At 59.0% G+C, this 27,862-nt stretch overlaps 1 protein-coding gene across 12 annotated transcripts in view; it reads left to right on the top strand.

Annotated features, from left to right (window-relative positions):
• Positions 1-620: 620 nt before the first annotated feature.
• Positions 621-27,862, top strand: part of LOC101943218 (adhesion G protein-coupled receptor E5) — a 76,077-nt gene continuing 48,835 nt past the window's right edge. For 3 of the 12 annotated variants that reach the window (XM_065576158.1, XM_065576161.1, XM_065576160.1), the window contains exons 1-5: positions 623-806; positions 16,485-16,541; positions 17,756-17,893; positions 18,614-18,769; positions 22,398-22,544. In XM_065576158.1, coding sequence (XP_065432230.1) covers positions 776-806; positions 16,485-16,541; positions 17,756-17,893; positions 18,614-18,769; positions 22,398-22,544 — 529 coding nt within the window. In that variant the 5' untranslated portion in view covers positions 623-775. Of the gene's footprint in view, positions 807-16,484; positions 16,542-17,737; positions 17,894-18,613; positions 18,770-19,224; positions 19,341-22,397; positions 22,545-26,554; positions 26,690-27,862 lie in introns of those variants that run through there. The other 9 variants (XM_065576151.1, XM_065576153.1, XM_065576152.1 and 6 more) reach the window with 7 other exon arrangements.

Below are 27,862 nucleotides of genomic sequence, written 5' to 3'. Positions count from 1 at the left end.
TGGGAGCCCAGCACCTTGGTCTCCAAAGCAGATATCCCCATATACACCAAACCCCTCCCTCCCAGCCAACCTCCCTCAATCCCCTACACACCCCTCCATCCACTCACCTTCCCCACCTCCCTGCAGCCACACCCCCTCCCCCCTCCATCAATCTATCCAGCACCCCACACCCATCCAGCCCCCTGCGCCATCCCATCTTCAGGTGTTCCCCAGGCACCTCTGCCCCTGGTCTCCCCCATTGCTAACCCCAGGAAGGGGGGCTCCTTCTGCCCCGCACTCTGCACCTCGAGACCTGGGCAGACACCCGCTGTAGCAGCCCCTGGGGCGCCCCAGTTGCCCCATGTCGCTGTCTGGTTGGGGACAACTGTGTAAACGGGAACCGAATCCATGCCCCGCCCCCGCGAGCCCCCCTGGGATGGGGGCTCAGCCCAGACCGGGGTCTGTCATTTAGTGGGACCCCTGGTTAAAATATTGCCCGCACCGGCCTGTCAACTGCCCCCCTTTTCTGTCACCCCCACAGCTCCCCCTCCCCCAAGGTCTCCTCCTCCCATCTCCCCACACACAGCCCTCCCCTCCCCCGATCCCGCTCTCCTCCCCCCGCGCCGGATCTCCAACCCAGCCCTGTCTGCTAAGCAGAGAATAACTCCCCCCTCCCTCCGGTCCCAGCCTTCCTGGGCGGGGCCCCCCGGCCCCACAGAGCCGGCCCTGCTCGGGGGCGCTGCCCTCTGGCTGCAGATCGGTGCTCGCCGCTCGCTGGACTCCCTCGCCCCGCAGCATGGACCCGGCTCGCCGCCTGCTGCCCCTCGGTGAGCCCCCGATCCCGGCCCCGCCCCCGGCTCCACCATGTGCTCGGCCCGGGCTCCCGGTTCCCCGGGTGTCAATCTGGGGGAGTGACTCCGGTGTCGCTCCGCCGTGCTCCGGCCCCCGGTAGAGCTGGGATCCCCGCGGGCTGGGCTCCGAGTCCAGGGGCCGGAGCAGGGCCCCGGTTGGTGAATTTTGCTGCCTGGACTCCAGGGGAGTGACGCTCATTGACACCCGCTGCCTTTACAGCGCTGTGACCGAGGGAGGCAGGATCGGGCCCAGCCAGTGCCGGCGGGGGCTGCTTCTCCCCTCCCCCTGCTGGAAATCTGGAGCAACTGGGCCCGATTCTGCTCCCACACGTTTTCCCCTTGTGTGACTCCAGTGGAGTGACTCCTGGATCCCGTGCTGGTGTGAACGGGACCAGGACACTTGTGTCTGGCGGGGCAGGGATCTGCTGGGCTGTCCAGGGCAATAGAGGATTGTGCTCTATGTCCGGCTGGGCTGGGCTCATCTCTGACTCCCTGGGGAGCAGCGTGTTACTGGGGAGTGGGGGGGGGATCACAGGTTGTCCTATCCTGGCTTGTACTCCAGAGAGAGATGATCCTTCTTTGACACAGAGGCTAAGTGGTTTATCCAGGCTCCTGGCAAGATAGTTCTGGTGCTGGGAAGTGAACCCAGGAGTCCTGGCTTCTAACCCCCCTGCTCTAACCCACCAGAGCCCACTCCCCTCTCCCTGCTGGGAATAGAACCCAGGTGTCCTGACAACGAGCTCCCCCCTGCCCCCCAGCTCTAACTACTAGACCCTGTTCCCTCAGGCTACAGAAGCAGGGTTTGGTAACTGATTTCCCGGGGTTTGTAAACTGTGCTGTCCGGGGTGTATCAGCTGGACTTTATACCAGGGGTGGAGAGGCACAGGGACCAGGTTTGAAAGCCTTTTGGGGACCCTTTTGAGTTGATCAGGCTTTGCATTTCCCTCAGAGAGGAATCGTTGGGTATGAGGCCCTATCAGAGCGGGGGGTGGGGTGCTGGTGTTGTCTGTGGGCTGCCTCCGAACCCTCAGACGAGTCCTGAGTGGTTAATGACAGGACAGAAGGCTGGATGCAATTGCCTGCATGTGTCCTGGCTCTACCCCTGGCCTGCAGTGTCGGCGCATCCCAGGTGGAGGTGCCCCAAATGCCCCCATTCCCCTCCTTCCCAGCTTTTCTGGTCACGAGTCATCCTGGGTTCAGTAAGCCCCCCCTCCAATCCAGATTTGATCTGATCTTTGGGAGCAGGGGAAGTTCCAGGGTCACCTTCCCCACCCCCACTGGCCACTGATGCATCTGCAGTCGCGTCCCCTTTGGGCTGTGGGTGGTGCTGGAGCGTGGGATCCACCTCGGAGCTGGGAGCTGCAGCATCAGGAGCTGGGTGCCTGGTGTCCCGGGGTTCAGAGGAGGCTGGATGGGGAGGGGGCGGGTTGGAATGTGGGTCGGGGTCCTTTGCTTTGGGGTCTTTGAAGTCTTCGGCTTCCATATGAGGAGAGATTAATAAGACTGGGACTTTTCAGCTTGGAAAAGAGACAGCTAAGGGGAGATATGATTGAGATCTATAAAATCATGACTGGTGTAGAGAAAGTAGATAAGGAGTGTTGTTTACTACTTCTCATAACACAAGAACTAGGGGTCACCAAATGAAATTAATAGACAGCAGGTTGAAAACAAACGGAAGTATTTCTTCACACAACGCACAGTCAACCTGTGGAACTCCTTGCCAGAGGATGTGGTGAAGGCCAAGACCATAACAGGGTTAAAAAAAGAACTAGATACATTCATGGAGGACAGGTCCATCAATGGCTATTACCCAGGATGGACAGGGATGCTGTCTCTAGCCTCTGTTTGCCAGAAGATGGGAATGGGCCACAGGGGATGGATCACTTGGTGATAACCTGTTCTGTTCATTCCCTCTGGGGCACCTGGCATTGGCCACTGTCGGAAGACAGGACACTGGGCTAGATGGACCTTTGGTCTGACCCAGTAGGGCCGTTCTTATGTTCTTATGTGTTTCACTTATAGGAGCATTTGCCTGGATTTAGATGCCTTCAGGGCTAGAAGCAACCCTGGGTTCTATCCCAGCAGTGAGAGGGGAGTGGGGTCTAGTGGCTAGAGCAGGGGAGGCTGGGGGCCTGGACTCCTGGGTTCTATCCCCACAGCTGGGGGAGGGGTGTTGGTCGTGAGTTCTTGTCTAAGTGGCTGGCTGTACAAAGATCTGGATCCTGTTGGATACTCAGTGCCCTGCCCCTCCGTGCATCCTACATCCCGGGGGGGGGGGGGGGGGCGTGCCACGCCTGTGACACCAGCAGAGAAGCCTCGTTTTCAGAAATATTTCTGTCCATGTTGTGCCAAGTGATTAATAAAATGAAGCATTCCTTGCCCTACTTGGCCCTGCCAGTCCAGCCGCCCTCTGGGAAAGGAGGGAGGGAGAGGGAGACATTGGTGCTGCTCTGGGTCTGTGCCCACCCACCTTTCCAGAGCTTTGCGGGGTCTGGTTTTCAATCCAGATTAGGCTCCTGAAACGAGAAGCCTGACTTACAAAGGGGCTGCGATTCGTAGGCAGGCAGCGCCGTCTAGTCAGCAGAGTGTCGGCGCGGGAGTCAGAACACCTGGGTTCTTGCCACGGATTTGGCAAGTCGCTTCCCTGCTCTGTGCCTCAGTTTCCCCACTTGCGTTTTGTCAGTTGAGACTGGGAGCCCTTTGGGGCAGGGGCTGTCTCTCGCTCTGGGTCTGTGCAGCCCCTGGCACAATAGGGCCTCAATTTTGGTCAGGGCTGATAGTTGCTACCGTAATTCACTTAATAACGAGCATTCCCAGATCCTGCAGAATCTGGGCAGAACCAGCCAGCCAGGCCAGCTATCTTAGGAGCCTTGATGTGGATTTAGGGGCCTGATTTCAGGTGCCCAAGTTTGGCACGTGGGTCCCCAGCTGGGGGCTGGATCCTGCACTGCATGTTCCAACTCAGCTCCCGTTGGTGGCAGGCGCTGTCCTGCTGGTGCGATGGGCTCAGGATTGGATCCAGGGGGAGTTTGAGCTCCTGTAGCTGCTGTTATCTTTGATGCCTCCTTAGATCTGTGTGGCACAGCCCAGCTGGCAGGTGCTGTGTGGCACAGGTGCCCGAGTGGTTCAGGAGCTACACTGGTACAGGGAAAATCCAGCTTCAATTCTCAGCTCTGGCACTGAATCGCTCTGTGCCTCAGTTTCCACAGCAGTAAAATGGGGTGAATGGTCCTTCACTTGGCTTTTCTGTTTGGGTCATTGGCTCTCAATGCCAAGGCTTGTAGGTGCCAAAATTGGTCCAATGGGGCCTTTGTGCCACAGCAGTATGGCTAATAAATACAAGCTGTGATGGTAGGATTGGTGCCAGCCATTTGTTTGATCAGTGGCTTTGTTTTTTGCATTTGATTTCCTTATTTCATAAAGCGAGGGGTGGGGGGAGCTGGGAGCCAGGACTCCTGGGTTCTCCTCCCGGCTCTCTAGTGGTTAGAGAAGAGAGCTGGGAGCCAGGACTCCTGGGTTCTCTTCCCAGCTGCCATTTGCTCGGAGACAATGGGTGAGTTGTCTCTCAGTGCCTCAGTTTCCCCACCTGTAAAATGGGGCTGGTGGCAGCGCCTTTCTCAGCAGGTGGAGCCATGTGGGCTGTGAATGCCCATGAAGCGCTTTAGGGCTGGATGGGGCCGAAGTGCCGCCAACATGCCGTCAGAGAGGGGCCGGCAGCGCTCGTGTCCGGGTGTCAGCCTTGGCCTGGCAGCATCTCTCCCCATCGCCTCTTGGCTGGCAGGGCTGTAACGAGAGAACTGACGTAGCGAACGTGTCTAGTCTCACGCAGCGTCCTGAGCTACGGTCCTGGGTGGGAACTGAGCTGCTGGGATCTGTCGACAGATTCCTCCTTGGACTGTCTCCTCTTTGCCAGGGGCCATCTTTTGGTACAATGGGGACCCAGTCCCAGGCTAAGCGCTACCATAATACATGTAATACTAACTCCAGCCTTGCTGCCCCAAGCCTTGAAGCATTGAGACAGGCCCTCGAAAATCATGAGTGGCTTGAAAAAGATAGTGAGATTGCAACATTTTGGTTCCTTGCAGTCTCGTAACCCTGTGGGGGGGTGTCACATTTCTGAGCTCCACTCTGCCATCCAGAAGGTTAGAAACTTGCTTTTAATGAGAGCCCAGATCCTCAGAATCCCAGGAGTCCAGAAGCTGGGGCTTTCAGAAAAGCAACAACTGTCACGAGGCTGGTGGTAAAATCACAAGTGTCGGCAGCACCGTGATGCCCTTTGTCTCCTGTATCGGGACCCGGAGCTTTGGGAGAAATGGCTGGCTGGGGGTCAGGGTGGGGATTGGTTGTATCTCCAGGGGTTGGCGGGGAGGCTGTGTGTTGGGGGAGGGGCACCTTGTATCTTTCGGGGGGGGAGTTGGTGGATGAGTTAACCTGGCGGGGGGCGTGGGGGGAGGCGAGCATTGTTTTGCCGGGTGAGGCGTTGCACGGCTGATTTCGAAATCAAGAGCAAAAGTGAAAGGCGGGTGATGAGTTGTGGGGAAATGGTGAGAGGTCTGGGAAAATGACGGGTCCCGTAACCTCTCCTCCTCCCCTCTAAAAACCCGCTCGTCTTGTGCCAGGGCTGGCACCTGGGCAGAGTGAGCATGAGCCAGCGTGGCGGGGGGGGGGGGGGGGGGGGGTAATTCTCCCAGGTCACCATGGCAGCAGCGCAGGCACCACCTCCACTTGGTGCTGGTGGAATTGATGACACAAGGGGCAGATCAGTGGTTGTTGGGCCCACGTGGGGGATCAGGCCCCCACTGTGAGATGTGGGGGCTGGGCAGAAAGGCAGATACAGTATCGGGGGGGGGGGGAGTTCTCCGGATCTCCGTGGGGTTACTCAGTAGCAGGGAGATGCTGAGGCGATAGCGATTCCTGGAAACTACCCAGGGCAGAGGAAAGCACAGGGGGGCAGAGCCCTGCTGGTGTGAATCGGCCTCCTTCCATTGAGCTCAATAGGGCTAGGCCGGTTTACACCCGCTGGGGCCTTGCCCAGAACGTCAGAGGTTGATTCCAAGAAGAGGGGTGGAAGTGTCCTCTTTGAGAGGGGACTGGTGTCAGGTGGGGGAGAGCCAGGGCTCCTGGGTTCTAGCCCCAGCTCTGGGAGGGTAGTGTGGTATAGTGGTTAGAGCAGGGGGGCTGGGAGCCAGGGCTCCTATATCTAGCCCCAGGTCTGGGAGGGCAGTGTGGTGTAGCGGTTAGAGCAGGGCTCCTCGCACAGGGCTGTGGTTTGAAGCAGCGGCGAGACTGGGCTCCTGAGGGGTGCAGGGGGGGGAAGTGCAGTGAGTTTCCTGCCTCTTTCAAGGAGCAGGGACTTTCCAAAGGCACCTGCGCGGGGGGGGAGGGGGCGCTGCATCAGCTGCCGCCGCCCCCGCCTAGGCCGGGTGCATGGAGGGGGCTCTCAGCATCTGCTCGGCTGGGAAGGCCGGGACCGGGAGTCGCTGCTCGGTGTACGGCTGGGAGTGTGGGACCAGTGGGGTTGGGGAAAGTTGTTGCCTCCCACAGGCCAGCAGTCCCAGGAGGGAGGGGCAGGGGATTGCCCACGGGGGCTCTGCGTCACCCGCCCAGCTCAGGGGTTCCTGCCCTGACCTCCTGAGAGTGGTGGGGCTGCTCCAGAGCTCCCGTGTCCCGGGCAAACAGCACCTCGCTGGGCACTTTGCCAGCCTGTGAGCTGCACGTGTGTGGGCTGGTGGGTAGAGGAGTGAGGTCACTGGGGCACAAGGCTCCCGTCTCAATAACCGCTGAGCACCAGGCACTGACCCTGCTGTGAACGTTTCTCCTGGTGACTAATGGGGCCGGTCAGGAAGCGAATCGCACAGGCCAGCGCTCCCAGAATGCTGCCACTCTGACTCCAATCGCCCCCGGTGTCTCCGCCTGGCCCCATTCCACAATGGAGCCCTCGCTCCCGGCCCCCGTCTCCTCTGCCCCCAGCCGGGGATATTTTCTGCCTCCAGCTGCCTTCTTTATTTCAGGGGCCTGAGTATTAATACGAGACCGGGGTGGATTTGGTCAGCCGGCATCTCGCTCTGCCCACGTGTCCAGCGCCCGGCATTCTGCTCGGTGGGAAGGAAAGCGTGGGCAGAGGAAGTCTCCATTGTTATTGGTGGGAGCCCAGCTCTCAAAAATCTGGCCCGATCCTCTTCTTATTGCCCCTCTACATAAATCCAGAGTCACTCCAGTTATGCCAGTGGATTCACACCAGTGTCTGGTTTGGCTATCACACTCTTATTACTTAGATTACAGAAACTCAGAGACTCCACCCAAGATCGGAGGCTCCTATTGTCATGGGTGCTGCACAGACCCTGCCCAAGATCTAGGGGTCCCAAAGGTGGTGGGTGTGGCACAGACACCTAAGAGAGACAGCCCCTGCTTTGAAGAGCTTGCAAGCTACATCGATAACGTGTGGGAGGGGAAACCGAGGCGGAAAGTGACTTGCCCAAGGTCACCCAACAAGCCAGTGGAAGAGGTGGGACTGGAACCTAGGTGTCCTGACTCCTAGTCTTGTGGCCGAGCTGCTAGGCGGTGCTGCCTCCAGCCAGCATTATGCCCTGATGTTACTAGTTACTCTAGATTCCCTCTGGTGTAGCCGAGATCAGAGTCTGGCCCCCTAAAGTGGAATGGCTCCTCCCTATGTTCCCAGGGTTACAAATGAGACAATGGGGTCCGGTCCCCAGCAGATGTAAAGTGACCCCACTGACTCCAATGGAGCGATGCTGATTGACGCCAGCTGGGAACCTGGCCCATTGACCCGGCTGCGCTATGACTGCCGGACCCCAGCTGGGCTCTGGCCTGGTGCTGCGCGGATGCAGATCTTAACCTTTCCCGGGGACACCTGTCGTCTAGTGCAATTCAAAGGCTGCCTTTCAGCTCCCCCTCCCCCGCCCCCACCATCCAAATGTTGTGGTTTTACAACTGCAACTCCCAGTTCAGGGGGGGGGGGGTTCCTCTCCGCTGTTGCTGAGCGACAGATCCACACAACCCCTGAGGAGACTGACAGGCAGGCTGGGTTTCTGACAAGACCTCAGAATAAGGAACAGGCTGGGGCCGGAGGGCGGGGAGGGGCTGTGAAACGGAGAGGATGCAAAGTGCCGGCAAAGGCACCAAGAGGCAGATTTGTAAAAGGTTTTGCGGTCAAATTCCCCGGTGGCCCAGACACCTCCCCCACCCCCCGTGCTTGGATCTCATTGGCCAATCCAGCTCTAAGGGCTTGTCTTCCCTAGTGAGTTAACAGGAGACACAGCTCCCCCTAACTCAACCCCTGTCCACACACTAACACCTAGTGGTTAGAGCAGAGGGGGCTGGGAGTCAGGACTCCTAGGTTCTGTCCCCACCTCTGGAGGGGAGTGAGGTCTAACAGATTAGCGCAGGGTGGGTCCGGGAGTCTGGACTCCTGTGTAACCCCAGCTCTGACACCCCCACTGAGTGACCTGCCTGCTCATCTGGGCCTCAATTTCCCCACTTGTGAAAAGGGGATAATGATTTTGTTGCTCCTTGAGTGGAGAGCTGGGCAAGGCTCCCTGGAGAATGGCTGGAGACCTGGAAATGTCTGGCAGGGGCACCCAGGATGGGGGAAAGGGGGGAAATCCCCAGCTCTGCCCACTGGGAAACCAGGCCGCCTGCTTGGCTCACCTGTCTGTCTTGCAGCTCTGGTCCATCTGTCTGTCTGTCTAACCTCTCCTGTGTAGTGGGTGGACCAGCGTTTCTCAAATGCGGCTGCCGTGGCCGGATGCTGCCACCAGTGGATTTTTTTACGGCCACGGCAGCCTCCAAAGTGGAGACTGGGGGGGCAAAGCAGCGGCCCCCCCTGCAGCGTCCAGCTGAACAGCTGTTACCGAGGGCAGCGAGATGCTCCGGGCAGCACCTCTGGAGACACGTGGGGCCGGCGTGCGTGGCGCTCGAGACGGCTCTCCTCAGTGGAGGCAGCGGCTGCGTCCGGTCGCCAGGGCGCTCCCCTAGGCAGCTCCCCCCACCCAGCCGGGACTCCGCAGGCGGCTGGTGAGTTCCCGACCCACCTTCCCCGGGGCGGGGACAGAGACGGGCTTGTCAGAACGGCCACCAGCAGGAGTTGGTGGCCGCACTCTGAGGTGAGAACCCCTGGACTAGAGGCCCCGCCCAGTATAGGGCCCCCCATCCCCGTTAGGCCGGGGGCTGCACAGACCTGGCCTGAAATCGGGGTCCCCCATTGTGCCACGTGCAGTGCAGACATGCAGTGGGCGCTGAGTCCCTTTAACAATATGCCTCCCCTAAAGAGCTCGCAGTCTAATTAGACATGGGGCAGAAAGGGAAACTGAGGCACAGAGCAGCAACGTGACTTCCCCAAGGTCACCCAACCCTGCCATGCTAGCTCCGTTCTTCCCAGTGCCCTGTCAGACTGAGTTCCCACCCAACCCCACCCCAGTGTATAGGAATTTCCTGACCTAGCCCAACTCATAAAGTGATTGCTAACAAAGACAATGGTGATGGCTCTAGAGAGCCCAGTCCTCCTCCTCCCCCAGCTCCGTGAGACACAGCGGGCCAAAGTGCAGGGCAAAGAGAGGAATTAATGATGGTTAGAGGCCTGCAGCCGGCTCTGGAAAGGACCTGGCTGTCCATGGGGGGGGCTGTGAGCGAGGGAGGCTCTGGCTGAACCTGCAGCACCATATCGTGACTGGACCCAGATCCAGTCACTCGCTGGAGCCCTGGGCAAATTCTGAACCAGTCTGACCCCTTGCCTGGCCTCTGGGTGTCCTTGCACACCCGGGCACTAGCACCAGGGTCCCTCGCACCAAATAGTTGGGGATTGGTCCTGCTTTGAGCAGGGAGTTAGACTAGATGACTTCCTGAGGTCCCTTTCAACCCTGATATTCTATGATTCTATGAATCCCCAGCCCCTGGGTGTCCTCGCACACCCAGGCACTAGCACCAGGGTCCCTCACAACCGCCGCCGCAGGGCCAGGCTCCCTAGTGGGACAGGCTCTGTGCTCAGCCCTTGTATCTGGGATGACCTCAGCGAGCCTTGTTAGCAACCTGCCCCACTGCAGCCCCTAACGGCTCAGGGCTTTCGACACCGCTTGAGTCCTGCCCTTCAGAGAAGTGGGGGGAAGTAGCCAGGAGATAAGTGGCCTCGTGAAAAGGGAACCAGTAAAACCCCTAGTTACCACCCGGATGTTTTCACAACAGAGCCGGCCTTGGCACTTCCCCCAGATCCCACAGTCTCGCTCCATGGGAGTCCATGGGGCCAGCCCCCCAGCTGGGGTGACAGCCTCGCTCCATTGGCATTGCAAACTACTGCCCCCCTCCTTTCTCCCCCAGCCCCCCCCGCCCCCGGCCCTTCTGCTTCAGTCCTGGGTGTTGGGTCTCTAGGTGCCGTCCGTCTTTGGCCTTTCTACTGAGACTGGGTCAGGTCACTTCCTCTCTTGCATTAGGTGTATTATGGTAGCAGCTATAGACCCCGACTGAGCTGGGGGGGCCCATGTGCCGGGTGCTGCACAGACCCCACCCGCGCTCGGGGCCCTGCTGTGCCAGGCGCGACACAGACAGCCCTTGCCCCAAAGAGCTAGACAAAGGAAGGCCCTTGGGGCAGATTTTTTTTTGTCAAATCAATGGGAGTTAGACACCTCACTACCTTTACAAATCAGAGCCTTATCCCTGTTTTACAAATGGGGAAACTGAGGCACGGCAGGTGGCAGTGACCTGTCCAGGGAGTCTGCGGACGAACCAGAGAACTGAGGGGTGATCTCCAGAGTTCCAGCCCAGCGCCTTAATCCCCAAACCACCCTGCTGCTCTTTGTCTTTCCCCTCGTGCAAAACGGATAGCAGCGTCCTCTGTATCGGGGCTCTCAACCTTCCCAGACCCCTGTGCCCCTTCCAGGAGTCTGATTTGTCTTGCGTACTCTGTTTCACTTCACTTAAAAACTGCTTGCTTACAAAATCAGACATAAAAGCGTCACAGCCACACTACTCCGGACAAATTGCTGAGTGTCTCATTTTTACCATATCATTATAAAATAAATCAATTGGAATATAAATATTGTCCTTACAGTTCAGTGTAGAGCACATAGAGCAGTATCAACAAGTCATTGTCTGTGTGAAATTTTAGTTTGTACTGACTTCGCTAGTGCTTTTTCTGTCGCCTGTTGTAAAACTAGGCAAATATCTAGATGAGTTGATGTACCCTTGGCAGACCTGTGCGTACCCCCGGGGGTACCTGTACCCCTGGCTGAGAACCACTGCTCTGTAAGACACGGGAGGTGATCGTCCCGCCCTGCTCGGCATTGGCGAGGCCTCAGCTGGACTCCTGTGTCCAGTTCTGGGCGCTGCGCTTTCGGGAAGATGTGGACACGTTGGAGAGAGGCCAGAGGAGAGCCACAAACATGATCAGAGATTTAGCAAACAAGACCAGTGCAGAACGGTTAAAACATGAGGCATGTTTAGTCTTGAGCAAAGACGACTGAGGGGGGACCTGAGAACAGCCCTCAAATACGCTGAGGGCTGTTACAAAGAGGCCGGAGATGTCCACGGAAGGGCCTTCCTACCTGTACGTTTGCCGTGGTGGTGCAGCCCTGTCGGCCCTAGGATTTCAGAGACGGGGGGAGGGGTAATTTCTTTTATTGGACAAACTTCTGTTGGTGGCAGAGCGGCGGCTGTGGAGACCCCAGCCCTGGGGGGGTTAAGAACAGGTTGGACAAACCCCTACAGGGATGGGCTAGGGATGAACTGGTCCTGCCTCAGCACAGGGGCCAGCCCAGCCCTGCATGTCTGATTGCACGAGAGCGGGGGTGCTGCTGGGGGCCTGCGGGCCCCTGGGGCCGTGGCTGCTCGGCCGGGGGTGGGAACGCCATGGGGCCCTTTGCAGACGGCCCCCAGCTGGTCCCAGCCAGCAGCTCCTGGGTTGGAATTTGAGCAGCAGCCGGTCCGGGCTCCTGCCTGCACACCAGGGATTGGGGTTCATGGACCCGCAGAGAGCCTAGAGAGAGATTGACCAGCCATGGCCGCCGGCCACCAGACCCCAGCGCTGGAGGGACTTGGCTGGCGTTTCCGGCCCCATCTGGGAAGCGGCGCCCACTGCCGGGACCCCGTGTGCGTCAGGGGAAGGGGGACACCCCGGGGGCAGCAGATTCCAGAGGAAACCGCAGCTGAGCCTGCCTGAGAAACGAAGCCCAGACTGTGCAGAGCTAAATCAACCCAGCTGTGCAGGCTGCCTCTGGGGGGCTGCAGGCCAGGAAATGGGGGGGGGCTTAGCCCCCACCCCACCCCCGCAAGGCTCTGTCATCTTAACCCCTTGTGGCCCCAGGAGGCATCGTTCTCCTGAGGCCAGAGCCTCCGGTTGTTGTTTCTTAGAGTCCAGCTCCAGCACAGAGCAGAGCAGCCCAGCGGGGTGGGCTAAGGGAGGAGCGCCTTCGGCATGCAGAGGAGTAGGCTGTTATCCTGCAGTGGGGCGGCTGCTGGGAGGGGCACTCAGTAAACAGATGGGGGGGGGTCAGTCACCCCTGGGCGAGCCTGGTGCATTGTGACAAGGGTCTACGAGGGAAATCCTGCCCTTGGTGACCCCTGCATGGCCCTGCTCCCCCCTCCCCGCCCCATGGTGCTCTCCATGCCCCTAATGGCCCCATTGACCTTCCCAGGTCTGTGCAGGTGCAGCCGACTGAGCTGGGGCTAACGATTCAGTCTGAGGATGCTGGATCCGGATGAGAGTTCGGCTCGTCCGCCGGTAGCCGGGCTGGCTCTGCCGGGTTGGGGTGTGTTCGTGCCGGCGTTGAGCGCATTGTGTGCCCGTCACTCCAGTCGGTGGATCTGCCTGACACATGTGTGTGTGTGTGTGTGTGTGTGTGTGTGTGTGTGTGTGAGTCACTTTTCCACATTACATTCCCAGAGCAGCCCCCCACCCCTTGGGATGCTCTCCTGTCCCAGAGTTTGGGCCCAGGCTGACGCCAGCCCGGATCCCTCCCTCCCGCCAGCAGCCGGGCTCTGCGGTGGCTCTGATCCAGCGCCCCAGGGCGAGCGCACGTCTGTCCGGCGTGGAGGAGGGCAAAGACGGGGACTGTCTGCACTTTGTCTAGGGCCGCGGCTGCGGGAGTCGGGCCCTTTCCATTGCGTCAGGGGCAGAATCACCCGTTTATTCCGGGATCATTTCTCAGCGCCAGCCTCTGTTCCTCCAGCGCCCCAGAGGTGGGGGGCGGCTCTGATTCCACCCCCAGACTGACCTCGGGGGCGGGGCATCCTCGGGGCTGGGATGGTATCGATGGGGCTGTGTCAGGGGGGTCCCCGAGTGCCTGACAGTCCGTGCAGGTAGGGGGGAGGCCACAGGGCCTGATCCATCCCTCACACCGTTTCACAGGAGGTTACTCCAGATTTACACCCCCACGCAGGAAAGGAGAACTAAGAGCTTCAGTACAGGTGGTGGTAACTGGGCCTGGTTTACAATGGGGTGACTCCTGGGGGCAGTAAGAGGAGACTCTGCCCACCCTGCACCCCCCGGACTGATGGTGCCAAGCGCCAGGGGTCCCTTGGGGGTGAAAGGTCTGGTCTGGGTGCTGTTCCCCCCCCTCCCCATGGCCCCCTAGCACCCCAGGAGTTAGCGTGGCCTCTCCTGTACCCAGGCTGTGGGTCAGATCCCTCCCTGGGGTGACTCCGCGCAGACCTGCAGCTGGATCTGGGCACATCTCCTGCCCCTCACCTCGCTCCTCTCTCGTTCACCTCCCCATCCCCCTCTGCTCGGTGAGGCCCCAGTCCTGCTCCCCAGCCCACTCCCAAACTTTCCATGCTCAGATTCCCCCGCCCCGAACAGCCAGGGGTGTCTCTGCTGTGGTTGCCGAGGGGCAGGATCGGGGCTGTTTGGGGGGCGGAGGGAGGGGCCCCCCTGGCTAGCTGCGCATTGTCTCTTTAAGCGCAGCTCCTGACACCCCCCCCCCATGAATGTTCCTTTTCATCCCTTCTGCCCCCTTAGGGTGACCAGACAGCAAGTGTGAAAAATCGGGACACGGGGTGGGGGGTAATAGGATCCTATATAAGAAAAAGACCCAAAAATCGGGACTGTCCCTATAAAATCAGGACATCTGGTCACCCTATGCCCCCTGGGAAAATGGTCTTGGCCATTGGGAGGCAGCTGCTGGCCAAGGCCTGGAGGGGCCAGATGGGACAAAGGGACAGTTCTTCTGTGCGCCCGCCTCCAGCTGAGACATGAGCCTGAGACATTCCCGGGGGAGCAATATGAGTCATCACCCCCCTTCCCCGCAATGGGGCCTTAAAACGTCAGGGGAGCCAGGGTGTGTCTGTGGTGGTGGCAGACCTGAAAGGGGGCGCTGGATCGTACCTGGGAGCACAGGATATGGGATGAGTCCCCATCGGGTCGGCGGGGTGTGTGTGCTAGATCCAGGATAGTGTATTGGATCCAGAGAGCTGGAGGCGGGGGGGCTTGTCGGACCCAGGAGGGGGCAGTTCGGACCTAGAGAGCAGGGGAGACAGGTTGGACCCAGGGGGTAGGTGGGAGTCCGGAGGTCTGGGGGCCATGTGGGACCCAGAGAGCAGGGGGGCCAGTTTCGGGGTTTAGGTGGGAGTCCGGAGTCAAGGGGGGGAGGTTGGATGCAGGGGTCAAGGGGGTTCAGGTGGGAATCTGGGGTCAAGGGGGGGCAGGTTGGATGCAGGAGTCAAGGGGGTTCAGGTGGGAATCCAGGGGGCGGGGGAGTTCGGGTCTCTCGAGTGTCTGCGTCAGCTCGTGGATGAGATTGTTTCATGATTCCCGGCGCGGTGGGAGGGGACAGCGCTCACTGGTAGTGGTCACCGCCCGGCCGTTGCCGTCTGAGGGGGCAGCCTGGGAGTGGCGCGATACCCCGGCTCCTGCCGGCTACACGGGACTCCAGGGGCAGCAGCAGCAAGCCCTGGTTAAAGTGCTGGAGTGTTATTATTGCAGTCCTGGGCTGACCCAGCAGGGGGCGCTGTGGGGAGCGGGGCAGGAGCTCTGGCTGTGGGATACTCGGGGAGGGAGGACGGATTCCCTGCTAAGACGGTTGCACTGGGGCTGATGGTGGTGGTGGTAGTGGTGCGGGGGGGGACTGCATGGGGGATTCTGGCCACGTCCCTGGGGGGGCAGAGGGGCCGGGCCCCACGATCACGTCTCTCTGGGCAGAGTCACGGCAGCTGTTCGCCGGCGGGAGGGTTTGAAGGATTCTCCCTCCATTCCAGCCTGGCTGGTGTTTGAGCAGCAGGGAGGGTCCTAGGGGCTCCTTGTCCCTGCATCTGATGCTGCAGCAGGCTGCCGGTATGTGTGAACATACGTGTCTGTACCTCTGTGCCCGTGCATGAGTGTGCAGTACACGTGTGCACGTTTGTGTGCATGCCTGAGTGTGTGTGCATGTGAGCACTAGCGTGTGCGGTGCATGTGACTGGCATGTGGGTAATTATCCTGCTAAGGCACTATGGGGACTTGGGGGACAATTGAGGAACCAGGGGAGGTCAACCGGAGCTGAATTTCAAAGCCGCGCCCCCTTCCTAGCTCCCTTCCTAGGAAAGCACAATGGGGTTCCACAGCCCGCTGTGCTTCCCCTTTGCACATCACCTCGGGCACTCGGCCCCGGGTCCTTTATCATCTGGTTCTTCGCACCGGCGTGTGGTTAATGACTCAGAGTAGCAGGCTATAAATAAACACCAGCAGGAGGGGGCGGATCTGGGCCGATACCTGAGTGAAAAGCAGATCAACAGCAGCCTGTGTTGTCTTTTCGCCCCATCCCGCCCTCGGTGCTTCCCCTTTCCAAGTGGGTTTGTCCATTGCATGGACGCACTGGGTGACCTTGGGTAAGTCATTACCCCTCGCTGTGCCTCAGTTTCCCCATCCTCCCTCTGCATATTGCCTATTGCCATGGCTCACTGTGTGTATGTGCAGCACCGAGCGTGATGAGCAGGGCCGGATTTCTGATGAGGCACAGGAGGCATTCTATGGGGCTCCTAAAAATTCAAACTTTGCTGCTCTCAGGTGCCAGCAGGGGGCAGAGTCGGCTGAGGGGGCGAGACCCCCACACAGCCTGTTCCTGGAGCGCTCCACGCTCCGCCCGGCAAACCGTGTCACCTCCCAGGGGGGCCAGTGAGTGCGGGCCAGGGGGCAGGGCTTGGGAGAGTGGGTCTCTGGGGGAGTTCATGGGGCAGCTCTGGGCAGAGGGGGTGGGGGGCGCTGGGCAGTTGGCGGAGGGGGGTCTGGGCAGCACCTAAAATTTAAAAGTGGTGGGGATCCCGCACAGCCCGTGGCAGTTAACAGCTTCCGGGCAGCAGGGGTAACCTCCAAGCCGCCTCCAAGCCGGGGGCGGGGGGAGACCGCCGAGCCCTTGTGCCTAGGTGCACCCAAAATGTAAATCCAGCCCTGACAATGGGGGCTCCTGGTCTTTGTTGCTAATACACACAATAAAGACCCAGTTGCCCTGGCCAAAAGTCCAGTTCCCAACGGGAATCAGGTAAAAATATGAACAGGGATCCCAGCTGGGGCTGATTTCCCAGAGCACCAGGTTTCTGCATTTTTAATTCCACCATCAGCAGGGCACTGACTGGCCATTGGCCCAGGATTGGCAGGACGGGGGCGGCTGGGTGTGTGTGCAGCTGAGTGGCGGTTATCATCTGCCCATGGTGCCTTACCCTGTCTCTGCCTTCCAGGGCTCTGCATCGCCCTGTGCCTGGGGGGCACTGTGGCCCAGAATCATGGCGGACAAGGTAAGTCTGACTCCTCCTGGCTAACCTTCCCCAGCGCTCCCAGCTGCCCGGGGTCTCTAGCCTCCGCCCCCTCCGGTCCCTTTCCCTTGTGGGAGGAGAGCAGAGTCAGGGGGCTGGCAAGCCGGGAGCAGCCCCTTGGCGTGGGTGTCTTGGGGTGGGTTTATAGAGCACGGTGGGTGCGTGCAGGGTAGAGGAGAAGGCCCCTGTGTAGCCCTCCCCTTCCCTTCCCAGCCCCGTGGCCAGCAGAGAATAGACACTGGGGCCCAGGGCTCTACACTGGGGGCTGGAGTGAGGGGCAGATCCCCTTTGTAGCTTAGGGCCGTGTTATTGACCAGCCCGAATCAAACCCCTGATGGCTCAGACGTTAGAAGTGGCATTTGTAGGTGTCCCGCCCTTTAAAATTGGGCTGAACTGAAACCTGGGACCCACGTGCCCAGCTGTGGGGTGTTTGGGATCCGGACTCTGCGCCCCGAGCCCAGCTCTGCTGCGAATCCCCCAGTGTTGCACCCACCCTGATCCGTCTGCTCCCATCCCAAGCCCTGCAGCCGGCTAAGCTGCACTGGGATCCTTCCCCTCACGCTGGCCAGAGGGTCGGATCCCAGCGGAGCCCCAGACACCGGGCAGCTAAAGGATCCAGGAGCCCCCGTAGGCAGGTCACAATCTGGGTCATGGGAGGCAGCTCAGGATCCAAACTAGCCTCGCGCCCGACTCCACTCTCTGTCAATCCAGAGCAGAGCCGGGCAGGAACTTCCCAAGGACCCATTTTTTGCCAGAAAATGCTGATTCGGTTCAGAGGAATGTTTGGTTTTACTTGGGATAAAATGGCGGGGCTGGGGAGGAGATGAAATAATTCCCGATTTCCGGTTGGAAGCGAGGTTTGGGTTTGAAATTGACGCTAACAAGACTAACGACGACAGCAACAAAAGGGAGAAAAATTGGGTGAGATCAAAAATGTTTCACTTTCACCGATGCCTGGCTCCGGCGGCTCTGCCTGTCTGTGCCGGGGGCACCCCGGGGAGCCAAGGCCCCTGTGCAGCTGAGGGCAGCTTGTTGCCAGGCGGTGGATGGCGTCGGAGCTGTTTGCCAGGCGCCCAGGGACGAAAATCAGCAAATGGGCTGTGTGAAAGGAGTCGATCCCACTGTGTGTGTGGGGGGGGGCGGGAGGGAGCCGCTCTGCACTGGCTGACCCTGCCCAGCTGTTCCCGCCCCTGCAGGTACCACTGGGGACTGCAACAACCATATGCTATGCCCAGCAAACGCCAAGTGTGTGAACAACACCCACTGCACCTGCCTGGATGGATACCAGTCACATGGGAATCGCTTCTTCAATGACACAACGGAGATCTGTGACGGTAACGGGGCTCCCACGCTGTCCTGGGGGCTGGGACAGAGCAGGGCATTAAGTGCCGGAGCAGCCAACTCCACTGACTGCAGGGCCTTCAGGGGGGGCTCAGCCCGGCTGGGGAATGAGGGGGGGCAGCAGCACGGGTGAGCGCCGCCCTCCTGGGGATCGAACCGGGGCCTCCAGAGTGAGCAGCAGGAGCGGCTGCAGCAGGAGCTAGGAGTGTTGGGCTCTGTGAATTGGGCACAGGGTGGGGGGGCCCATCACACTGACCCGTCTGAACCCCAGCCTGGGCCCTAGTCAGCCCCTGGGTGTCCAGGGGCAGAGGGGCCCCACGGGAGAAGAATGGGGCAGCCCTGGCTATACTCCCTTCCCCCACCCACAGGGATCCAAGGAGGGAGGGGGCAGAGGAGAGGCAGCTTTTCACCCCCCCAACACACAGGGAGCCTGGAGCCCCGGGGGGACGTCTCCCCCCATCCCCTCACATGGGGGATCTGGGTGTTTGTGGGGCTGAACCCCCCGTACCTGGGACAGGAGGCTCGGGGGGGCTGTTTCCGACATTCCAGCAGCAGAAATGGGTAACTGAGGATCAGGCCCTTAATCACTAACCGCTTAGGACCCCGGTCACCTGGGTCCCGTCACCCAGCTCAGTGCGGGGGGCTGGGGGGGGGGGTGATACAGGAACGTCTCCCTGTCAGGACTGTACAGAGCGTCCCCTCTTCCATTACAGATATTAACGAGTGTCTGGGGCCGAGCCCGCCAGACTGTGGACCCAACACACACTGCGCCAACGTGGCTGGGAGTTACTACTGCACCTGCAGCGATGGCTACAAGCCCAGCTCTGGGAAAGCCAACTTCACGCATGCAAATGAGAGCACCTGCCAGGGTGAGCTCTCCCCTGGCCCCCACCTGCTGAGACCCCCCCTCGCACACACAAATGCTCGTTCCAGGCCTGGCGCTGCACCGGAGCTGCTGCCGGCTTTGGCGGTGGCCCGAGGCTGTGATGAGACGTGACCCTCACCTGCTCCCTCAGAACATGGGGCCGGACTCACCCCTGTGCCCGGCCCTTGGACAGGGAATAAACCCTCGGGGTTAGAAACAGACCCACGGAGCAAACTCCTTGTGCTGCAGAGATGCGCTGGGAGAGGGGAGGGGACCCTCGCTGGCGCCACGGGAGCAGAATGGAGCAGCCCTGGCTATACTCACCACCACCAGCCCGCAGGGATACAAGGAGGGAGGGTGCAGAGGAGAGGCAGCTTTTCATCCCCCCCACATCCCCAACACACAGGGAGCCTGAAGCCCCAGGGGGACGTCTCCCCCCCCCTCCCCTCACATGGGGGATCTGGTGTTTGTGGGGCCAAATATGGCTGGGAGTTACTACTGCACCTGCAGTGATGGCTATGGTCCCAGCTCTGGGAAAGCCAACTTCACGCATGCAAATGAGAGCACCTGCCAGGGTGAGCGCTCCCCTGGCCCCACCTGCTGAGACCCCCCCTCGCACACACAAATGCTCATTCCAGGCCTGGTGCTGCACCGAGGCTGCTGCCGGCTTTGGCAGTGGCTCAAGGGCGTCAGCGAGGCTGTGATGAGACGTGACCCTCGCCTGCTCCCGCAGAGCATGGGGCCGGGCTCACCCCTGTGCCCGGCGCTTGGACAGGGAATAAACCCTCGGGGATAGAAACAGACCCACGGAGCAAACTCCTTGTGCTGCAGAGATGCGCTGGGGAGAGGGGAGGGGACCCTTGCTGGCCCCAGCACGCAGCATCTGAGCTGCTAGTGCCCCGCTGAGCCTGGGAAGTGGCCCCGGGAACAGCTCTGGGAATTGGGCAAAAACGTTCTTGAATTCGCCCCCGTCCCCTATGGCTTGGACGGGGAGGCAGCCATGCTCTGCTCTGGCCTCCAGGGGGCGCAGCTGCTAGTTCGAGGGACCCTCCCACTGCCACAAGCTCCCTGTGTGGGCAGCGCTGTGAGGGGGCATGTGCTGTGCCTGGCATTGCCAGCCCAGCCCCAGGCTTCCCTGAGGCACCCCCAGTTCCAGCAGTCTGGGGCGGGGACATAGGGTTGGTGTTTGTCAGCTCCGTGTGCTGTCCCGGCTCTGGGCGGGTCGTCGGCCCGGCAGACCTCCATCAAAGTGCCCAGACAGCCCACAGAGTCAGATAAGTGGCAAAGGTGCTTGGCCAGGTTTATCGCCAATGCAGCCCGGTGCCAGCGCCCATTGATGCCACATGGACACACAGCCACACGTCTGCCTCTGACAATGGACCCGACAGTTACAGACTGAGACAAACCATCCGGGATAAACAACCTACTTGTGTGTTTCACAACATGCTTCTTACCCCCCTTGTGCCTTTCTCCTGATGCTTCAGACAAAACATTCCCCACCCGTCAAACCATCTTATCGTGCGCCAGGCAGGGGAATCTCGCGCTGGGATGTGGTTACACAGTCACTGGGTTGTAGCAATGCTGGCAATACCGGGGCCGAGTTGGTGCACCGGACGGTGAACTTGCAGACAAGCCTCTGCTTTGTGTCAGGGTGTGACTGGTACCTGGGGGGGCCCCACTGAGATTGCTCCATCCGGGCAAACTGCAGAGTGGGGCCGACAATCCCCCAAACTGCTGGTTAGTTCTAACACTTAGATTCACCAAACCAGCAACAAAACAGCTGCTCCGATACCGTGCTGCTCACCGAGAAGCCAGAAACACAGCTCCCGGCTCCTTTTCTAGTGTGGCTTTAAAGGCAGAAGTTGGGTCATTTTGCCTGCAAGTTGCTTAACCCTTTCTGGCTCAGTGTCCCACCGGGCCGGACTTTAGCTCAGAGCATCACTTCTGCTGACTTTGGTTCGGGCCTTGTACCAGGCCTCTGCTCCAGGCTCTCTCTGCTCCAGCTCCATGTCGCTCCCCCAGGGCAGTGCTGGGAGGGGCATGTGCTGGGACTGGCATTGCCAGCCCAGCCCCAGGTTTCCCTGAGACACCCTGGCTTCCAGCGGCATGGCGGGGGACACCCGGGCTGACCAGCTCCGCGTCGCTCCCCCAGGGCAGGGAGTTTGCCCAGGACACAGGCCGAGAGGTCTCTCTGGGCTCGCAGTGCAGTGGATTGGGAGACCCCTTTGCGCTGGTGAAGCTGGCGCATGCACCAATGCCAGTCCCCTGGCAGGGGATACCCACATGCGGGTGTCTCCACTGGGGGACACTGGAAGCTGCCAGCTGCTAAATCGCTTTGTGCTGGTCCCTGTCTGTGCTCCCTGAGCCCCCGAGTCAGCAAAGCACATGCTTGGCTCCAGCCCTGCCCAGCTACGCACTTAACTCGGCTCCAGTGGGTCTCAAGTGCATGGCTGAGCTCCTGACGACAATCCCAGGCACTAAAAAAATCAGATTCACTTAGAAAATCACGAGCTTTAGAAAGACCAATGAGCAAGGGGCAGTGTGTGGAGTGAATTGAAAAGGGGCAAATTCAAAGCAGATACAGGGAAATACTCCTCCACCCGGGGCAGCAGTAGCCTCTGGAACTCACTGCTACCGCGGCCTGGAGGCTGTGAATGTGTCAGTTTTAAAGAGGGTCCGGCTGTTTCTATGGGGAATGACAATGCCTGGAGCTGTGCTAGTTAATGGGCAGTAATTCTGGGAGGGAGGGAGGGAAAAGCTCCCACTTCAGGGCTTCAGCCGCCCTCCGACTATTAGAGACCAGGAGAGACCTTCATGGGGGCAGATTATCCCCTGACTGCTGCTGTGGGACTCTTACACCTTCTTCTGTAGCACCCGTCGCAGACGGGATACCGGGGTAGATGGGCCCTGGGGCTGACCCAGGCTGGCAATGCCTGTGTGTTCCTCTGTGATTGGAACCTGAGGGGGATTTCTGCCAAGTCCCCGTGTTCCCACCCCTTGGGCAACTCAGCTTCAGACATGGACTCCAAAATCTCCCCAGATCTTGGCCCCACTGGGGCTTGGCTCATAGCGGCCACAGTGGCTGTTCTGGGTCTGAATGTCCCCTTCCATCTGTTATGGTCACCGCACACACACAGAGTTAGAAAAAAACCTTATATCCTCTCACTGGCAGGCTGCAGCTCAACACAGGGTTATTCTTAGACTCCAGAACCCCAGCACACGAGGACCCCGAACAGAGAGAGACAAAGCAGGCTGCTCCTGAAGGCAGACGGGCACAACTAACCCCACTTTGCTCTAGGCTGGCCCTTCGGCAGACACACGGCTGAAAACCCCAGATCACATGCTTGTCACCTGAGTCCCCTAGCCCACAAACCGGTCCAGGAAAGCCCCTTGCAGATATAAAGTGAGAGCTTGTGAAGCTAACACAGTTTTCAATACACCATATTCTCGAGTGGCCGTTCCGCTGCCGGAGCAGCCTAGTGTGGCCTGAGTGTAGCTGAGAATCAGGTCTGTGATTGTTAAGCTCCCAGGGGCCTGGTCACCTGGGTCCTGTCACCCAGCTCAGTACAGGTGGGTGATACAGGAACGTCTCCCTGCCAGGACTGTACAAAACTTCCCCTCTTGTGTTGCAGATATTGACGAGTGTCAGGGCCCGAGACCGGCAGACTGCGGACCCCACGCAAACTGCACCAATGTGCCTGGGAATTACTCCTGCAGCTGCATCAAGTCCAGCTCTGGGAAAGCCAACTTCACGCACGCGAGTGAGAACACCTGCCAGGGTGAGCTCTCCCCTGACCCCCACCTGCCCCCTCGTGCCCATTCCCAGCAAGGGGCCGCACCTGGGCTGCTGCCGGCTTTGGCAGTGGCCCGAGGCCTCAGTGAGGCTGTGATGAGACATGACCCTCACCCAGGCCCTCTCAGAGGTCCAGAGAGGCACAAGCCACTTCCAGCTTTTGAGGCCCCTATGCATAATAAACATACAAAATTAAGACACATGAAAACAAAATAAGGCACCAAAAAAAGAGTGAGACATAATTGGAATATTTTTGAAATTAACAAATGCTTTTCTAGCCTTTTTCTGGGCAAATGTAATAATTTTTGAGGAAAAGTCTAGCTTTCGTGCAATGTCACAGTTGATATTAAGCATGGGGAGCCCGTTCAAACACTCTTGTCCCGTAGTTGAACGGTGATAGTTCTTTACCTGCTTCAACACGTTGAAGGTTCATTCACCTGAAGCCACTGATGCAGGCAAACTGACAATACTTTTAACTCTTTAATATGACAAAATCTATATCAGTTAACAAAAAAATGATGTCCTTTACCAAATCACATCTCTTATTTGCTTAAATTTGCAGCTCTAAGCTGAGCGCATGGGTCACGTTTTGGTCCGATGGGGACGCGCATAAAAACAAGTTGCAAAACTTATCAAATGCCAAAAAATTAACAAGTGTCTAAATTTGAGGGCCCCTTTGAGCTTGTGGCCCAGGCCAAATGGCCTCCTGGCCCCCCCTCTGATTGGCTCTGCCCTCGACTGCTCCCGCAGAGCATGGGGCCGGGCTCACCCTGTGCCCGGCGCTTGGATGGGGAATAAACAGACCCACGGAGCAAACTCCTTGTGCTGCAGAGATGTGCTGGGGAGAGGGGAGGGGACAGTCGCTGGCCCCAGCTCGCAGCATCTGGGCTGCTAGTGTCCCTCTGAGCTGGGAGGGGGCCTCGCGTCTGGGCCATGGAAACAGCACAGTGCGCTCTGTCCCCTATGGGCCCTGGGGGCAGGGAATAGCTGCAGTGCTGGGCACTCCGGCCTCGGCCCCTACATCAGGGGCCAGGAGCAGGGTGGGTGCAGGACCCCGACAGCAGCTCCACACCAGCTGGGATGGCCCCTTTTGCAGGGTGGGGGATTCTCAAGGGGCCGTGCCGCCTGAGCGTAGCCTGAGAATCAGGCCTGTGATAGTTAAGCTACTGGGAGCCCGGTCGCCTGGGTCCCGTTACCCAGCTCAGTGCAGGGGTCTGAGGGGGGAGCGGGTGATACGGGGAACGTCTCTCAGGCAGGACTGTACAGAGCGTCCCCTCTTGTGCTGCAGATATTGACGAGTGTCAGGTAGGGTGACCGGGCGTCCCGATAAAATCGGGACTGTCCTGATGTTCAGTCGTTTGTCCCGCGTCCCGATGGATGTATGGTTGGGACGCCATTTGCCCCGATATTCTGGCTCGGGCCTTTTTTTTTTTTTTGCTTCAGCAGCGCTCTGGACCTGCCCCCCCATGTGTCCCGATATTTTGTTCATGTAATCTGGTCACCCTAGTGTCAGGGCCGAGCCCGGCAGACTGTGGACGCAACGCAAACTGCATCAACGTGGCTGGGAGTTACTACTGCACCTGCAGCGATGGCTACGAGCCCAGCTCTGGGAAAGCCAACTTCACCCAAGTTCACACACACGAGTGTCTTACCCCCCCGCCCGCATACACACACCCCTGTGCTCATTCCAGGCCTGCTGCTGCACCAGACGCTGCTGCCGGCTGCAGCAAAGGCACCAGATCCACTCACCGGGGCTGTGATCAGCTGTGACCCTCAACTGCTGCCCCAGCGCGTGGGGGCCAGGATCTCCCCTGCCTCGGTGTTTGGATTGCCCCCTTAGGCAGCCAGGGCGGCCTGACTGGAGAAGGGGCCGGGGCGTTCCAGGCCCTTGTTTGCGACGTTCAGCCGGTAGTTAGAGCTTGTATCAAGTCCTAGCCGGCCGTTCCCATGGAAACCGCCCTTTACACCCCCGTTTGGGGGGGGCAGAGCACCGGGCCCGTCGAACTGGGAGAACTCAGGAGCCCATTCATTCAAACGCTTCCCCTGGCAGAGACCTCGCCCAGCCGTTCCTGCGCCCAGCCCCCGGCCGCGTGGGATAACCCCAGCCAGTGTCCTGGGGCGGGTCTAGGCACAAGAAGAAATCAGCGCCGCAGGTATCTCAGCCAGCGTCCCGGGGATTGTCCGGGGATAGCTGGTATCGGGAGCCGTGCAGAGAATCCCTAGGGCTTGTCCCCGGGGGGATTGATGGCGATCACTGTTCTCTTTGGAAGCGCACTGATTATTCCAGACCAGAGTGTCCGGATGGGGAGCGATTCCACAGGAGCTGTTACCATCAATTTCCCCATGGACTTAAGCCCCTAGAGACACCCAATCTCAGAGCTCCCTGCAACTCGGAGCGAGTTTGGAAGCCGCGGGACACCCGTGTGCCCGAGGGAGGGGAGAGCTCTGGCCGCACCACCGAGAACCCAGCGCATGGTGCCCCTTCTCCAGCAGACAGAGCGTCGGAGCTGGGGAAAGCGCTTTGGATCAGCGGCTGTGCTGTGGCTGGATGTGTGTACAGCGCCTGGCACCACGGGACCCCGGCTGCGGCGCTACCCACTATAAACATCCCAATCGCATCAGGACGGGATGGATAAGGACGCTGGAAGCTCCGTTCCCATCCCGCATGGACTCTTGGAAACCGTCGGGGGCAGAACCCGATTGTATGTCATTTCCGGAATAAAGCAGGTTCTGGAAACGCGTAGCCGCCTTGGTGCTGTCAGGAGAACCCACGAGTGTTGCAGGGTCGGGGGGCGGAGGAGGCAGCACTTGGCAGGATGCAGCCGGTCGGTTCTTACAGGGTCAGTCTGCCCCGGGAGCAGCTCAGCCTCTGAAGAGGCAAAACGGTGGCGCCAGCCAGGCTGAGACACAAGTCACGCTGGCACTTGCACAGTGCAGATGGGATCAGAGCTGGGGCCCATCTAGCCTGGTATCCCGGCTCCAACGGGCCAGAGCCAGATGCTGCAGAGGACGGTGGAAGAGCCCTGCAGTGGCAGCCGGGGGATAATCTGCCCTCACTTCCTGGACTCTAATACTCAGATGGGCTGAAGCCCCACAGCAGGAGGTTTTCTCTCTTCCCAAACGTTTGTGCCCTTTAACTATGATCACTCTGGCTGTTCTCATCATCCGTAGGAATGTCCAGTCGCTCCTTGAATCTTGCTAAATTCTTGGCCTCAGTGACTCCTGTGGTGGGGAGTTCCACAGGCTAATCGCACATTGCGTGAAACAGCCTTTCCTGGGCTAAGTTTCAAATTTCCCCTCTTCTCACTTCCCTGACTGGCCCTTGCTCTCGTGTTATGAGATGGGGAGAATAGAAGCTCCCCATCTCCCTTCTCTATCCCCGTCAGTCATTTATAGACTCTTATCACATCCCCGCTTATGTTCACTCTTATGTTCAGTCCCAGTCTTTTCAGTCTCTCTCTGTAGAGGGTTTTTCCAGGCCCCTGATCATTCTCATTGCCTGTCTCTGAACCCCTCTGGTTCTGCACTGTCCTGTGTGCAAGGGGGTGCCCAGGGCAGCTCATGGGTTGCAGAGGAGGTCACCCCATTGACTGATCTCCAGGCATTAGACTAGCCCTCATGTTATTCTCTATCCCCTTCCTCCAAAGCAGCTCCCCATTTGTCCCTTCCAGGGGCGGATGGTTCTTTCAGGCATTGCCGTCTGCACCGATATTGCGGCACTGGGCATCGCCAGAGCCGCTTGGTAGCTTTAGGAAGCAGCAGGCACGTGTCCTGGCAGGGCTGCTTTTCCCTTCCCAGCTGGAGCGGCTCATTCCGGACAATAGCCAACTCGCTCCCGGTCGCTGACCCAGTAACTGAACTCCTGGCTCTAACCAGCCCCGTTCCCCAGAGCACGGTGCATGTCGGACGCCTGGATTATCCCCCAGCAGCGTCACCCCAGTGCCCAAGGTACAGCGCCTAGATCAGCCTGACCTAGCGCTTTCTCTCTCCTTGCAGACATTGACGAGTGCCAGCGAAACGCCACAATCTGTGAGCCCCACGGGAACTGCATCAACATGCCAGGGAGTTACATGTGTAAATGCAGTGAGGGATTTGGGAAGAGTCAAAAGGATCCGTCTAAGATCTGCACAGGTACAACGGGAGCTGGAAACAGTCGTGGCAAAGGCATGATATTTCTGGCTTGTCTGCAGTGTTGCTAACGCGTGGTGTTGCCTTAAAGCCCCACCTCCCAGAGTCACGTGATTCCGCTTTTGCCTAAAATCAAAATTAGGGCCTGGCCCATGTGGCAGAGGGAAAACTGCCAAACTTTACACTGGGGTAACCGACAGCTCCCAAACCAGAGTCAAACAAAAGAAAGCCAAAATGGATTGTTAAAAAGAAAAATCTCGTGATTTTTAAACCAATCTCGTGACTTTTTTGCAGCCTGGCTCAGGGTTTGGGGCTTTTATTGATTGGTTGGCGTTGGCGATGCTGTTAATGCACGGCCACTGAGCTTACCCAGGATCTCTGAAACTAACCCGCATGCCTGGAGGGTGAAACTAACCAGGTTGCCCTGAGTTCTCGCTTTTTCTCTGCGCCACACCCGGGCAAAGTGTCTGTTCTGACTCCCAGCCTGTCTTACACATTGGAAACTGAGCCCGGAGACTGAACGTCGCCATTTCTCTTGCCAGGCTGCTTAATTCCACCGCGGCACCAGCGTAGGGCCTTGGGGACGTCATTAGAAGCTGCAACATCCCCCCAAACCTGCCGCTGCAATCAGAGCCCAAGATGCTCTTTCGTAGCAGAGCTTTGAGGTGGGGGCAGGTCAGGTCTTTGCAAAGCAAACTGGGCTGAGACGGAGCCAAGGACTCTGTGTTGGATCAACCTTTAATACAGCTTGGGCTCAAAAAGCCCATTAGATTCTGGAACCCCATTAACCGAACCCTCAGCACCTGCTAAGGAACTGGCATTATGAAGGAACAAGCCTTGGTCATTAGCAGGAATCAAACCCCGGCCCTGCCTGTTGAAAGCACACATTTCAGCTGCTGGAGCTAAGGGAGTAACTCCATTAGCTAGTCATTGTAGCAGGCTGTTATGGGAACCAGCTACTAGAGCAGGACAAACTTGCTATCTCCTTGTTCTGTGGCTCAGTGGCCTTCGCTGGATGCTGGCACATACAAGCCCCCTCACAGACATGGGGTAGGCCCGTTGCCTTCCAAGAGGTTTAACAATGGAGCAAAAAGTTGAGTTTCCTGCCAAAGGAACAAGGGATTTTTTCCAGCCCTGATCCACTCCCGAACTGAGCCAGGGGACACAAAGCTCCTC

This window comes from Chrysemys picta, chromosome 22 (genome assembly GCF_011386835.1).
Source record: "Chrysemys picta bellii isolate R12L10 chromosome 22, ASM1138683v2, whole genome shotgun sequence".
Lineage (NCBI taxonomy): Eukaryota > Metazoa > Chordata > Testudines > Emydidae > Chrysemys > Chrysemys picta.
Note: the sequence above shows the minus strand (reverse complement) of the source record. Positions and strands in the feature narration are given on the sequence as shown.